General features: G+C 43.5%; 1 protein-coding gene across 1 annotated transcript in view; it reads left to right on the top strand.

Annotated features, from left to right (window-relative positions):
- Positions 1-16381, top strand: part of aox5 (aldehyde oxidase 5) — a gene marked incomplete at its 5' end in the record, with an annotated part of 50297 nt that extends 33916 nt beyond the window's left edge. The window contains 4 exons of the mRNA XM_083758492.1: positions 4312-4377; positions 10221-10409; positions 15353-15520; positions 16302-16381. Of these exons, the coding sequence (XP_083614618.1) occupies positions 4312-4377; positions 10221-10409; positions 15353-15520; positions 16302-16355 (477 nt within the window). The 3' untranslated portion in view covers positions 16356-16381. The remainder of the gene's footprint in view (positions 1-4311; positions 4378-10220; positions 10410-15352; positions 15521-16301) is intronic.
- Between the last annotated feature and the right edge of the window lie 253 nt (positions 16382-16634).

Genomic DNA, 16634 nt, shown 5'->3' with positions numbered 1-16634 from the left:
CTATCACAATGAAACTTTCCACAATGAATCTTAACATGAAAACTAAACTTTTTTGTATTACAAGTTTCTGTGAAACTTAATTTGAATATGCAAATTAGCTTAATATTATATTGAATATGCCCACATTTGCATATCACGGACATTACTTTTCCCCAAAATGTATAATATTTACATTGTTGTTTGTTAATGATATCAAACACACTGATCAGACTTTCATGAACCATTTCATCGAAATATTGTGACTTCATAGAATAACATCAAAAACACCATTCATATGTATGACAAATGTATAAATCCGTCAAATCTTCCTCCAACCATCCTACTGCTAATGGTTGATGGCAATGCTGCTTTTGGACTGGCCTCTAACCTGAAACCTGCCGGGCTTGGTTGTACCTACTGGGGGCATAACCCCCACCGGTATAGTCCTCAGGGTCACAGAGGCCAGGTGACCTACCTCTGGGAGGACATCCCCTGGCTGCAGCAGTGTCTCAGTCCATCCCAGGCTGCGTCCGAATTCATTCCCTATGCCCCATATAGTGCACTACTTTGGCGTTCCGCCATTTTGTTGTAGTGTCCGAATGTGTAGTGAGCATTTTTGCACCCTAACATAGTGGACTGAAGTATCCCACAATGCACCGGGAATTGTAGGGAGCATCCGATGGTCACTACAAAAACACAGCGAAGCAAATATGCCCCATAATGCATTGCTCAAGCTCGCTCTTGAGCGCACATGCACGCGTTTGCGCACGTGCGCTGCTTCTGCATGCATGCGCTCATTGCGCTCCAACTCAGAAGAGGCAGAAGTTGAACCAGCGAAAGAACTCAACACAAATGTAACTTTGTTTTTAAACTTTCGTTTTCCCTTCCCTGGCGGATCTCGAAGCTACAGATCTCGAGACAAATGATCTGTGCATTTATTTGAAATTGTTTTATTTTATTTATAATAAATTACTCATTTGCAATAGTATTAGCCTACTGATCCATTGTATCACCCAGGCCCAGCGCATGACGTTAGGAGAGGAATCAGTTGCTTGCTGTAGAATATATTTGTGAGATTCTTTATCACAAACGTAGGCTAAATGCATGCATGTGAGACACATTAATTGTGTCCGAACATATGTTTTATTAATATTCATTAATTCCTGCCATGAAAAAATATGCTATCTAACATTATTTCATTGAATTGCGATAAATACATTAAAACTTCATTATGTAGGCAGTCATTTATTGGACTGCTGTTTCTGTTAACACCAAATTATTGTGAGCAGAGCTTGTAGATCGGCTACTTTTGGTAATTATTTACCAAAAGTAGGCCTACTCGATACAAGCTCACAACACAGACGTCGCGTTGCTTATAGATCGACTAACCTAATGGGGATTTCATGCAAATAAAATGTACATGAACCCGCGGACCTACAGCGCCCTCTACCGATATTGACGTCAGAGTCGGTGCTCCCCATACAGGGAGTATTGTCCGAAATCATCACTATAGAGTCCACTAGAGTCTGGATCCCCGTATGGGGGGTAGGGAGTAGGGAACAACCCTAGCAATTCGGATGCAGCCACTGTCTTCTTGTTCCTGTACTCTGCAGACGCACCTGAAGCTGTTGCAGGCCATCTCCCACCTCCAGGTAGACTCCATCACACATCTCCCACCTCCAGGTAGACTCCATCACACAGCTCTGTCACCTCCAGGTAGACTCCATTACACAGCTCTGTCACCTCCAGGTAGATTCCATCACACAGCTCTCCCACCTCCAGGTAGACTCCATCACACAGCTCTCCCACCTCCAGGTAGACTCCATCACACAGCTCTTTCACCTCCAGGTAGACTCCATCACACAGCTCTGTCACCTCCAGGTATACTCCATCACACAGCTCTCCCACCTCCAGGTAGACTCCATCACACAGCTCTGTCACCTCCAGGTAGACTCCATCACACAGCTCTGTCTCCTCCAGGTAGACTCCATCACACAGCTCTCCCACCTCCAGGTAGACTCCATCACACAGCTCTGTCACCTCCAGGTAGACTCCATCACACAGCTCTGTCACCTCCAGGTAGACTCCATCACACAGCTCTCCCACCTCCAGGTAGACTCCATCACACAGCTCTGTCACCTCCAGGTAGACTCGATCACAAAGCTCTCCCACCTCCAGGTAGACTCCATCACACAGCTCTGTCACCTCCAGGTAGACTCCATCACACAGCTCTCCCACCTCCAGGTAGACTCCATCACACAGCTCTGTCACCTCCAGGTAGACTCGATCACAAAGCTCTCCCACCTCCAGGTAGACTCCATCACACAGCTCTGTCACCTCCAGGTAGACTCGATCACACAGCTCTGTCACCTCCAGGTAGACTCCATCACACAGCTCTCCCACCTCCAGGTAGACTCCATCACACAGCTCTGTCACCTCCAGGTAGACTCTATCACACATGTAGCTCTGTCTCCTCCAGGTAGACTCCATCACACAGCTCTCCCACCTCCAGGTAGACTCCATCACACAGCTCTGTCACCTCCAGGTAGACTCCATCACACAGCTCTCCCACCTCCAGGTAGACTCCATCACACAGCTCTCCCACCTCCAGGTAGACTCCATCATACAGCTCTGTCACCTCCAGGTAGACTCCATCACACAGCTCTGTCACCTCCAGGTAGACTCCATCACACAGCTCTGTCTCCTCCAGGTAGAATCCATCACACAGCTCTGTCTCCTCCAGGTAGACTTCATCACACAGCTCTGTCTCCTCCAGGTAGACTCCATCACACAGCTCTGTCTCCTCCAGGTAGACTCCATCACACAGCTCTGTCTCCTCCAGGTAGACTCCATCACACAGCTCTCCCACCTCCAGGTAGACTCCATCACACAGCTCTGTCTCCTCCAGGTAGACTCCATCACACAGCTCTGTCACCTCCAGGTAGACTCCATCACACAGCTCTGTCACCTCCAGGTAGACTCCATCACACAGCTCTGTCTCCTCCAGGTAGACTCCATCACACAGCTCTGTCTCCTCCAGGTAGACTCCATCACACAGCTGTCGCTACAATTATGTTGTGTCTTTCCTACTCCTTAAAGGTTTCACATGTGACATTAATTCATTTATTTTTAATGTCACAATGACACAATCCCTTTAATGTTTTGCAAATTCATCCATCCATTCATCTTCATCCGCTCATCCGAAGTCGGGTTGCATAGAGTTCCAGACTTCTCTTTCCTGGGCCACGTTAGCAGGGGAACCTCCCCTGTTGTTGCTACCTTGTCGTGGTGGGGAGGCTTGTGTGCCTCTGTGACCCTGAGGACTATACCGGTGGGGGTTATGCCCCCGGTAGGTACAACCAAGCCCGGCAGGTTTCAGGTTAGAGGCCAGTCCAAAAGCAGCATTGCCATCAACCATTAGCAGTAGGTTGGAGGAAGATTTGACGGATTTATGCATTTGTCATACATGTTTTTGATGTTATTATATGAAGTCACAATATTTTTATGAAATGGTTCATGAAAGTCTGATCAGTGTGTTTGATATCATTAACAAACAACAATGTAAATATTATACATTTTGGGGAAAAGTAATTTTCGTGATATGCAAATGTGGGCATATTCAATATATAGTAAGCTAATTTGCATATTCAAATTAAGTTTCAGAGAAACTTGTAATACAAAAAAGTTTAGTTTTCATGTTAAGATTCATTGTGGAAAGTTTCATTGTGATAGAACAAAAGGAAAAAAAAAGCCCATTAGGGTGTTTAGTTTTCTCGAGGTATTATCACACATCTTGAATTGATGAGAATTAAACATATTTCCGCATCTAGGATTTCTTAGGACTTTTAGTATGTTATTCTAGACACCTCATAGAAATGATATCTGTTGAAAAAAAAACTATTTTAATTAGTCTGTTTTTTGGGTCTAAAATGGGCTAGATTGCCTGGACTATATACCTACAACACACACACACACACACACACACACACACATTAACCCATTCTGACCTGAGATCAGACATAAAGTATACCTACAACACACACATTAAATACTAAATAAATACACATACAATGTATACCAGTGAGTGGTTCTCAAAGTGGGGTCCGGGGACCCCTGGGGGTCCTTGATGGAGTTCCAGGGGGTCCCCCAGCTAAATGGACCCTAACGGGTCCATTTGGTTTCATTTGTACACTCCGAGTTATATTATTATATATTAACATTGCTTTTTTAATTGATTTTTGTCTGTCTGTCTGTCTGTCTGTCTGTCTGTCTGTCTGTCTGTCTGTCTGTCTGTCTGTCTGTCTGTCTGTCTGTCTGTCTGTCTGTCTGTAGAACATCAGGACAGACATAGTGATGGACGTGGGAAAAAGCATCAACCCAGCTCTAGACGTCGGCCAGGTACAGTACAGTGTGTACAGTACAGTAGAGTACAGTACAGTACGGTATGGTACGGTACAGTACAGTACAGTACGGTACGGTACAGTACAGTGTTTTCGTCTACTAAAATTAAGACGAAAAATGTTCATCAACTACCTTTTTTCCACTGACGAAAACTAAGCTATGATCACTAAAACTAGACTAAATATACTGACAATTTTGTCAACAAATACAAACTAGACTAAAATGTTAGGAAGGGACTAGTGGACAAGAGATCCAGTACAAGTCATTTTACACTTGCAACAAAATTGCAAAATTGCAAAAAAAAATGCATTTATATTCTCTCTATAGATAGAAGGAGGTTTGGTCCAGGGTCTGAGCCTCATTTCATTTATATTCTCTCTATAGATAGAAGGAGGTTTGGTCCAGGGTCTGGGCCTCATTTCATTTATATTCTCTCTATAGATAGAAGGAGGTTTGGTCCAGGCTCTGGGCCTCATTTATATTCTATTCTCTCTATAGATAGAAGGAGGTTTGGTCCAGGGTCTGGGGCCTCATTTCATATTCTATGTTCTCTATAGATAGAAGGAATGAATAGTTTATTTCGATCTTTCAGAGGGAGACATTACACAAAAACAGTTTACTTTTTCTTTTGTGATAAAAAAGGCATAGGCAGAAGCTTAAAGCTTATAAGTGCCTATCCTTATCTCAACTTGCTCCAACATGCTGTTGAAGACATGCATAACAATCAACACAAAAAAAACAAAAAAAAACAAATGACATTTATAGAAGAATAGAAAATTAAACAAACCAAAAGCAAAAACAGAAAATAAAAACAGACAACGACAAAGACAAAAGAAAAAAAGATAGGAAAAAAAGACAAAAACAGACAAAGCCAAATGTTATACTAAGTCCAACTCTACATGGCATAAACATAGCTCAGCTCCCTACTCATTCCAGGTTATATCCATGCAATAATTCCTGTTTGAGCCTCTTTTTAAATTGTTTAAGGTTGTTGCTTTGCTTAATTGTCTCAGACAAGCTATTCCACAGCTTAACCCCATGGACAGAAACACACATGCTCTTTAAGGTTGATTCAACACTTATTTGTTTGAAGTTTAGTTCCCCTCTCAGCTCATACCTCCCATCCCTATCCCTAAACCTTTTTTGGATATTTCCAGGAAGCAGATTATGTCTTGCTTTAAATAATAATTGTGCTGTTTTAAAATCAACTAAATCAAAAAACTTTAATGTTTGTGAATTTAGAAACAGTGGATTAGTATGTTCATAGTAATTTACTTTATTTACTATTCTTATTGCTTTTTTCTGCAGTAAATATATTGGCTGAAGGTTGCTTTTGTAAGTGTTACCCCACACTTCCACACAGTAGGTGAGATATGGTGTTATAAGGGTGCAATAGAGGGTGTATAGTGATTTAGACTCAAGGACATTTCTTGTTTTGCCCATGACACCAATATTTCTCGCTAATTTAGACCGGATATAATTAATGTGGGGTTTCCAAGAGAACTTATGATCTATTATTACTCCTAAAAACAGATTATCAAAAACTCTTTCTAGTATGATATTATCAATTTTGACCTCAATGTTTGTGTTCATCAGTGTTTTTTGTTTGCCAAAGACCATATATTTAGTTTTTTTCAGATTAAGTGATAATTTATTTTGATCAAACCATACCTTTAACTTGTCCAATTCCATTTTTACCACCTCCAGCAGCTGCTGAATGTCTTTTCCAGAGCAAAATATATTGGTGTCATCGGCAAAGATAACAAATTTCATGATACTGGATGTCTTACATATATCATTAATATATAATATGAATAATTTCGGTCCTAGTATTGAGCCCTGCGGCACTCCGCACGTGATGTGTGAACAGTTTGATTTATACTTTCGTCCAGGGTCTGGGCCTCATTTCATATTCTATGTTCTCTAGAGATAGAAGGAGGTTTGGTCCAGGCTCTGGGTCTCATTTATATTCTATTCTCTCTATAGATAGAAGGAGGTTTGGTCCAGGCTCTGGGTCTCATTTATATTCTATTCTCTCTATAGATAGAAGGAGGTTTGGTCCATAGGCCGTATTGTGAGGTCCCTTTTCGTTCAGGTCCGTTCCCACGGAAGGGGGACTACACAATTTTTTCTCCATAAAAGAGATTTATAGGTAGACAGTCTAAATAAAAAAGTTCTACTCGTCCGACGCTGCAGTTATTTTATAATCCGCGATCTAAAACGGGACTATTTCTTACAAGGCGTAATAATATGTGCAAGGGGAGTGGTGTGGTTTTGGTCAAGTGGACCAATCGCGTAGCCGCTTTATTCCCTTGAGTATGCGCGTAACGTCTTCGTATGCGGAAGAACTTTTTGTTGTCCATAGCAACCTAGCAACTCACTGTTGCGACGCTGTTTTCATTCTCTAAACTGGGAAAATGGGAAAGAGCCGTTGTGCGATTGACTGTACAAACAGATTAAAAAAGAACTCGGAGCTATCCTTTTACAGACTGCCGAAATGTAAAGAAAAAAGAAGTAAATGGATCGCTGCACTTCGCCGATGTAGTCATGTTTCAGGGCTACATGGATTTGCGGGTGCCACTTTCACTTTGTGTCAGGTATGTTGCTTTTTTTGTAAAACCATACGTTCAATGTAAAAGGGCCTTTTCACACAATGTCCCGTTTTAAACGAACCTAACGGAGTTCTCTTCTTGTGGACCAAGAAGTGGATTAACGTAGTCCGTTCCCCTGAAAGAGATCTGGTCAGGAGTAATTACTCATCAACATGTTACGTGAGTCCGTGGAAAGACTTTAATGTTAATGTTCTTATTGATCAACACACCCTGCAGTTACTGAATGTTAAGTCTCCATGGTTTCCCTCAGAATATCGTATGACACTGATTTATATGACACATTAAGAGTCCACTGATAACCACTACAGTGGTTTAATATCAAACTTTTTTTGTTTGTTTTTTTCAAGGACCCACATAACGTTTGATTGTTATTGCACAAATGGACTTACTCTGAGAGTGTACGAATGGAACCAAATGGACCCATAGTGTCAGAGTTACAGACCTGCATGTGTCCATTTGTACACTCAGGCTGTAAGGGTCCATTTGGTTCCATCTCTCAGAGTTACAGACCTGTAAGGTCCATTTGGTTCCTAAGAAGGGTCCATTTGGGGTCCAATGGGGTCCATTGGTTCCATTTGTACACAGTTACAGACATGCAGGCTAATCCTCTCTCACTCTACTGGCATTAGAGTGAGACACTGGCATTGCCAGTGTGTGCCAGTGGTCACCCTTGGCACCCGTGGTTAAAGCTGCCTACCCCTGCTCTACACCAACAATGTTGTGAGCTTGTAGATCTGCTATTTTCTGCAAATGTTCCCTCCAGAATAGGGATGCTATTGTTCCAGTGGTTAATGTAAAAAAGTAATCTCACAATGATTTGGCAGCCCCGTCCCGGATGAGTTTGTTTTGAGGCTGATGTCTGAAACAGGACATATGTGAAAACACCCCATATATGTAAACAAATTAATATCATATTTCTAGTAAATGTTTTTGTTGTTTTTGTTATTTAAGGGGAAAAGAGTGATGATCCTCTACATCCTGACTACGTGCCAAGGTTATTTGGTTTCACCTCCATCACTGATCGAAGTACAGCAGAGGTACAGACTGTTGTTGAAGTCCCAGGCATTGGGGTCCAGACAGAGGAAACACAAAATGACATTGCCTCATTACATGAACAGATTAAATCTTTAAATGCTGAATGTCAATCACTTAGGGATAAAGTCAACAAATTAGAAAGTGAGTTGAAACATCGTACTCTTGATCCTTCAGAATTTGATGACAGCAAAATGAAATTCTTCACAGGACTTTCATGTTGTTGTTCAATTTTGTGTCACCAAGTTTACCACCTCCTGCAAAACAGTCACTTAGTGATACTCAGAGACTTCTGCTTACACTGAGGAAGCTGCGCCTCAATCTGTCTGAGGAACTTTTAGGTTACCTCTTTGGCATTCTTTGAGTCAACTGAGGTAAGCCAAGCAGGTTCATCTTGGCAGCAGTTTTAACCTTGACCAGTCAACTTTCAACACACTGAGCAAATATGTGTGCTACCTGTATGGCCAATCATCTGCCAAAAACGTGAATGATGCAAGGTACAAATCATTCTGTACGGCATCATCAGCTTTGCCAGAACTGTCCATTCCCCCAACAAGTGATGCTCTCCACCAACATTGCAAAAGGGCAAACTACCAAGCAGCAGTGATGAGACGTTCTCTGACTAGTAGGATGTGTGCTCCTTCACCCATTGGCAGTGGATGGGGCATGGAGGATGGGGAGTTAACAGTAACATGGATGACTAGAAATCCTGCCCCTGATAGTGTGTTGCAGGTAGTCCACTGTAATTGTAAAAAAAAAAGCAAATGTGAGACTGAAAGATGTTCATGTATGTCTGCAAAACTGTCTTGCACTGATTTATGTCACTGCCAGGACTGTGAAAATGTGTCAAAAGAAACAGAAGAAAGAGGTACATGGGATGATGACTGATGAAAGTGATAGGGATGAGTAACCCAACATGTTACCATGTAGGCCTACTACTTGTTTTGTTCAAGAATTATTAAGATGTTAAAGAATTGCCACACTACCTACATCCATTTAAATGCAATGCATAAATGCAAACAGCACAGACTACTTACACAGCCAACAGAAGGTTTTATTGTGAGGCATTTGTATGCTATTTTGTATTTTCATATATTTCCTTGGCAGGGGGGGGGGGGTGTACAAATGACAGATGCTGTGACACTTTGCGGTACTTGTAAATAAATAAATGTTTCATACAATTATGTTGTAATCATTCTGACCTCTAGTACCTAATTTTTAGTCTTGTGCATTTTTTGCATTATTGCAATTTAGGGGGCGTGGTAACATTTGGATAGATTTTCTGCCATTTTGGTCCAAGGTGCCCTGATTTTCTTTTCTACCTTTCATTACACAGTAGGTTGAAACAGGTATGAAACATAAGCTCTTGGCACAATTTACTGTGTAGGTTTCATTGTACTGTGTGGCAAACACTTAAGTTGAAGCATATTCTTTAAGAAATATGCTACATTACATGATCTAAATTCACATATGAGTAAACTAAAGGCACCAATACTTGTTTCAGATGTTAAGTATATGCATTTGACATTTGAGAAAGATTTAGTGTTGCCAAAAACACATTTTACAAGCAAAAACAGCAGCACAAGATTTTCGTTTTTTGGTTATACACTGTTTATACATTTATGGCTTTAAAAAAAAAACAGCAGGATATTATGAGTAGAACTTTTAACCCAAAGTCTAGAAGGGTATTATCTATGAAAAAATGCATTGAATGCGTAGTTCGCTTGACATGGGAACGAAACTCATTTTCTAAGCACTTTTTCATGGGTCCCAACACGGCCTACCAGGCTCTGGGTCTCATTTCATATTCTATGTTCTCTATAGATAGAAGGAGGTTTCGTCCAGGGGTTGGGCCTCATTTCATATGTTTTCTCTATAGATAGAAGGAGGTTTCGTCCAGGGTCTGGGCCTCATTTATATTTCCTCTATAGATAGAAGGAGGTTTCGTCCAGGGTCTGGGCCTCATTTATATTCTATTCTCTCTATAGATAGAAGGGGGTTTCGTCCAGGGTCTGGGCCTCATTTATATTTCCTCTATAGATAGAAGGAGGTTTCGTCCAGGGTCTGGGCCTCATTTATATTTCCTCTATAGATAGAAGGAGGTTTCGTCCAGGGTCTGGGCCTCATTTATATTTCCTCTATAGATAGAAGGAGGTTTCGTCCAGGGTCTGGGCCTCATTTATATTTCCTCTATAGATAGAAGGAGGTTTCGTCCAGGGTCTGGGCCTCTACACCATCGAGGAGCTGCAGTTCTCTCCAGAGGGCGTCCTGAGGACCAGAGGACCCAGCCAGTACAAGGTCCCCTCGCTGTGCGACGTCCCCCCAACGCTCAATGTCCATCTGCTGGCCGACGCCGAGAACCCCTACGCTGTCTACATGTCCAAGGTAGGTCTCTACATGTCCAAGGTAGGTCTCTACATGTCCAAGGTAGGTCTCTACATGTCCAAGGTAGGTCTCTACATGTCCAAGGTAGGTCTCTACAGACCCCTACGCTGTCTACATGTCCAAGGTAGGTCTCTATAGACCCCTACGCTGTCTACATGTCCAAGGTAGGTCTCTGGACCCCCCTACGCTGTCTACATGTCCAAGGTAGGTCTCTATAGACCCCTACGCTGTCTACATGTCCAAGGTAGGTCTCTACATGTCCAAGGTAGGTCTCTACATGTCCAAGGTAGGTCTCTGGACCCCCCTACGCTGTCTACATGTCCAAGGTAGGTCTCTACATGTCCAAGGTAGGTCTCTACATGTCCAAGGTAGGTCTCTACATGTCCAAGGTAGGTCTCTGGACCCCCCTACGCTGTCTACATGTCCAAGGTAGGTCTCTGGACCCCCCTACGCTGTCTACATGTCCAAGGTAGGTCTCTATAGACCCCTACGCTGTCTACATGTCCAAGGTAGGTCTCTATAGACCCCTACGCTGTCTACATGTCCAAGGTAGGTCTCTATAGACCCCTACGCTGTCTACATGTCCAAGGTAGGTCTCTGGACCCCCCTACGCTGTCTACATGTCCAAGGTAGGTCTCTACATGTCCAAGGTAGGTCTCTACATGTCCAAGGTAGGTCTCTACATGTCCAAGGTAGGTCTCTACATGTCCAAGGTAGGTCTCTACATGTCCAAGGTAGGTCTCTACATGTCCAAGGTAGGTCTCTACATGTCCAAGGTAGGTCTCTACATGTCCAAGGTAGGTCTCTACATGTCCAAGGTAGGTCTCTACATGTCCAAGGTAGGTCTCTACATGTCCAAGGTAGGTCTCTACATGTCCAAGGTAGGTCTCTGGAAGTGTTTTAATTTAGTTTTAGTCACCTGGAAAGTTTTTGGTGTTCAGTCTTAGTCGACTAAATATCATAAGATTCTATAGTCGACAAAATCTACAGTTGATTTACTTGACTAAAATGTATTTTGGCGGGCCTTGATGCCGTCGTAATCGCAGATGAAAATAGCCGATCTACAAGCTCACAACGCGTCGCGCTGCGACGCGTTGTGAGCTTGTAGATCGGCTATTTTTCAGCATGCAACCGAGTGTATAACTTCTGCTTTTGCCCTGTGTGGGCGGGTTCCTGCAGCACCGCAGGCGTGCATTAATGAGGTTAAAACACCCCCTCTGGTGTAATATTGCTTAATTAACCCATTTTGGTGTCAGCATCATGTTATGCTTTAGCTATTTTAGAAAAATCGAAGACACTTTTAGAATCTGATCTCAGGTCAGAATGGGTTAATAATTAAACTGTCAGGATGTAATAGACATTTTTAGAATCTGATCTCAGGTCAGAATGGGCTAAACAGACCTTATAGGTGATGTTCTCCTCCAGGGTATCAGTGAACCTCCATTAAACAGACCATACGTGATGTTCTCCTCCAGGGTATCGGTGAGCCTCCATTAAACAGACCTTATAGGTGATGTTCTCCTCCAGGGTATCAGTGAGCCTCCATTAAACAGACCTTATAGGTGATGTTCTCCTCCAGGGTATCGGTGAACCTCCATTAAACAGACCTTATAGGTGATGTTCTCCTCCAGGGTATCAGTGAGCCTCCATTAAACAGACCTTATAGGTGATGTTCTCCTCCAGGGTATCAGTGAGCCTCCATTAAACAGACCTTATAGGTGATGTTCTCCTCCAGGGTATCAGTGAACCTCCATTAAACAGACCTTATAGGTGATGTTCTCCTCCAGGGTATCAGTGAGCCTCCATTAAACAGACCTTATAGGTGATGTTCTCCTCCAGGGTATCAGTGAGCCTCCATTAAACAGACCATACGTGATGTTCTCCTCCAGGGTATCAGTGAGCCTCCATTAAACAGACCTTATAGGTGATGTTCTCCTCCAGGGTATCAGTGAGCCTCCATTAAACAGACCTTATAGGTGATGTTCTCCTCCAGGGTATCAGTGAACCTCCATTAAACAGACCATACGTGATGTTCTCCTCCAGGGTATCAGTGAGCCTCCATTAAACAGACCTTATAGGTGATGTTCTCCTCCAGGGTATCAGTGAGCCTCCATTAAACAGACCTTATAGGTGATGTTCTCCTCCAGGGTATCAGTGAACCTCCATTAAACAGACCTTATAGGTGATGTTCTCCTCCAGGGTATCAGTGAGCCTCCATTAAACAGACCTTATAGGTGATGTTCTCCTCCAGGGTATCAGTGAGCCTCCATTAAACAGACCATACGTGATGTTCTCCTCCAGGGTATCGGTGAGCCTCCATTAAACAGACCTTATAGGTGATGTTCTCCTCCAGGGTATCAGTGAACCTCCATTAAACAGACCTTATAGGTGATGTTCTCCTCCAGGGTATCGGTGAACCTCCATTAAACAGACCATAGGTGATGTTCTCCTCCAGGGTATCAGTGAGCCTCCATTAAACAGACCTTATAGGTGATGTTCTCCTCCAGGGTATCAGTGAGCCTCCATTAAACAGACCTTATAGGTGATGTTCTCCTCCAGGGTATCGGTGAGCCTCCATTAAACAGACCATACGTGATGTTCTCCTCCAGGGTATCGGTGAGCCTCCATTAAACAGACCTTATAGGTGATGTTCTCCTCCAGGGTATCGGTGAGCCTCCATTAAACAGACCTTATAGGTGATGTTCTCCTCCAGGGTATCAGTGAGCCTCCATTAAACAGACCTTATAGGTGATGTTCTCCTCCAGGGTATCAGTGAGCCTCCATTAAACAGACCTTATAGGTGATGTTCTCCTCCAGGGTATCAGTGAGCCTCCATTAAACAGACCTTATAGGTGATGTTCTCCTCCAGGGTATCAGTGAGCCTCCATTAAACAGACCTTATAGGTGATGTTCTCCTCCAGGGTATCAGTGAGCCTCCATTAAACAGACCTTATAGGTGATGTTCTCCTCCAGGGTATCAGTGAGCCTCCATTAAACAGACCATACGTGATGTTCTCCTCCAGGGTATCGGTGAGCCTCCATTAAACAGACCTTATAGGTGATGTTCTCCTCCAGGGTATCGGTGAGCCTCCATTAAACAGACCTTATAGGTGATGTTCTCCTCCAGGGTATCGGTGAGCCTCCATTAAACAGACCATACGTGATGTTCTCCTCCAGGGTATCAGTGAGCCTCCATTAAACAGACCTTATAGGTGATGTTCTCCTCCAGGGTATCAGTGAGCCTCCATTAAACAGACCTTATAGGTGATGTTCTCCTCCAGGGTATCAGTGAGCCTCCATTAAACAGACCTTATAGGTGATGTTCTCCTCCAGGGTATCGGTGAGCCTCCATTAAACAGACCATACGTGATGTTCTCCTCCAGGGTATCGGTGAGCCTCCATTAAACAGACCTTATAGGTGATGTTCTCCTCCAGGGTATCGGTGAGCCTCCATTAAACAGACCTTATAGGTGATGTTCTCCTCCAGGGTATCGGTGAACCTCCATTAAACAGACCTTATAGGTGATGTTCTCCTCCAGGGTATCAGTGAGCCTCCATTAAACAGACCTTATAGGTGATGTTCTCCTCCAGGGTATCAGTGAGCCTCCATTAAACAGACCTTATAGGTGATGTTCTCCTCCAGGGTATCAGTGAGCCTCCATTAAACAGACCTTATAGGTGATGTTCTCCTCCAGGGTATCAGTGAACCTCCATTAAACAGACCTTATAGGTGATGTTCTCCTCCAGGGTATCAGTGAGCCTCCATTAAACAGACCTTATAGGTGATGTTCTCCTCCAGGGTATCAGTGAACCTCCATTAAACAGACCTTATAGGTGATGTTCTCCTCCAGGGTATCAGTGAGCCTCCATTAAACAGACCTTATAGGTGATGTTCTCCTCCAGGGTATCAGTGAACCTCCATTAAACAGACCTTATAGGTGATGTTCTCCTCCAGGGTATCAGTGAACCTCCATTAAACAGACCTTATAGGTGATGTTCTCCTCCAGGGTATCAGTGAACCTCCATTAAACAGACCTTATAGGTGATGTTCTCCTCCAGGGTATCAGTGAACCTCCATTAAACAGACCTTATAGGTGATGTTCTCCTCCAGGGTATCAGTGAGCCTCCATTAAACAGACCTTATAGGTGATGTTCTCCTCCAGGGTATCAGTGAGCCTCCATTAAACAGACCTTATAGGTGATGTTCTCCTCCAGGGTATCAGTGAGCCTCCATTAAACAGACCTTATAGGTGATGTTCTCCTCCAGGGTATCAGTGAACCTCCATTAAACAGACCTTATAGGTGATGTTCTCCTCCAGGGTATCAGTGAGCCTCCATTAAACAGACCTTATAGGTGATGTTCTCCTCCAGGGTATCAGTGAACCTCCATTAAACAGACCTTATAGGTGATGTTCTCCTCCAGGGTATCGGTGAGCCTCCATTAAACAGACCTTATAGGTGATGTTCTCCTCCAGGGTATCAGTGAGCCTCCATTAAACAGACCTTATAGGTGATGTTCTCCTCCAGGGTATCAGTGAACCTCCATTAAACAGACCTTATAGGTGATGTTCTCCTCCAGGGTATCAGTGAGCCTCCATTAAACAGACCTTATAGGTGATGTTCTCCTCCAGGGTATCAGTGAACCTCCATTAAACAGACCTTATAGGTGATGTTCTCCTCCAGGGTATCAGTGAACCTCCATTAAACAGACCTTATAGGTGATGTTCTCCTCCAGGGTATCAGTGAGCCTCCATTAAACAGACCTTATAGGTGATGTTCTCCTCCAGGGTATCAGTGAACCTCCATTAAACAGACCTTATAGGTGATGTTCTCCTCCAGGGTATCAGTGAACCTCCATTAAACAGACCTTATAGGTGATGTTCTCCTCCAGGGTATCAGTGAACCTCCATTAAACAGACCTTATAGGTGATGTTCTCCTCCAGGGTATCGGTGAGCCTCCGGTGTCGTTCGGAGCCACCGTCTTCTTCGCCATAAAGCAGGCCGTCTCCGCGGCGCGGCGAGACGCCGGCGTGGAGGAGACCTTCGTGCTGAACTCGCCCGCTACGGCGGAGCGGATACGCATGGCCTGCGAGGACCAGTTCACCCACATGGTACGACTCACTGACCAGTTCACCCACATGGTACGACTCACTGCATTATGTATATATTAAACACATTGGGCTGTGTTTTACGTGTCTTAAGTACCAGGTCTTATTACCTATAACTTGATTAAACTAAAGACCTGGAGGCGTGATCAATGCTCTTTGGCCACTCAGAACAGCCAAATGGCATTGACCACGCCTCCAGGTCTTTAGTTTACTCAAGTTAGGGAATAAGACCTGGTACTTAAGACACGCAAAATATACAGCCCATTGACCGCTAAAAACGAGTTTCCACACTAGTTTTCCACACTAGTTTATTTTATTTCTATTAATCCAGAATAGCCTGGGTTTGATCCACTGAGTAGTTAGCTCCCCGTCGCTATAGACAACGCTTGCTTCCGCGCTGTGACGTCACTGAAGTGTCTCCGCTCCATAGCGCCATCTTTGGCCACATCTTTCCTGGAATTGAGGCTCAGAATTGAGGCCAGCCGGCCGGCCGGGGAAGGCCATTGGACTGTTTTCATTATGTACTAGTAACTAGTTCATTATGTACTAGTTCATTATGTACTAGTTCAAAGGATGTCGTTGGAAAGACGAGTCTCTCTTCTTTCCAAACAAAAACAAACATTGTAACCTTGATGATCTTCTGTTCTTAGTTAGTGGCAGGCTTGTTTTCACCACAAAAACCCCAAAGTTCAGCGTGTGTTATTTCATTAACGGTGATATTTACAGAATTATACATAATATACATTACAAAGATAACGTGTAATCCTGGTGTTTCTTCCATCAGGCGTCCTCCATGAAGACATCAAGCTCCAGCACTCCGTGGAGCATCAACGTGTGATCCAACAAAAGACCACAATCCACAAAGCTACTACAGCTCTGTCAAATCTGGCTGTGACAGGCCGTCTGCCCCACACTGGATACTATCGCCATTTTATTCCATTGTGTCAACTAAATCCTCATTAATGCAAACTAGATTCAACATACTCAAGCCTGCACACATTCTAAATATGCCCCCGAAATATTGTACTGAGCAAATGGACTGTTACGGTTCCACCTTCAATAATAATAGTCTTTATTGTCTCCACATCATATATTTTCTTTGTCATGGACACTTGTA

Source organism: Protomyctophum parallelum (assembly GCF_964188405.1).
Source record: "Protomyctophum parallelum genome assembly, chromosome: 23".
NCBI classification, from domain to species: domain Eukaryota; kingdom Metazoa; phylum Chordata; class Actinopteri; order Myctophiformes; family Myctophidae; genus Protomyctophum; species Protomyctophum parallelum.
This window is presented reverse-complemented; position numbering and strand designations above follow the sequence as displayed.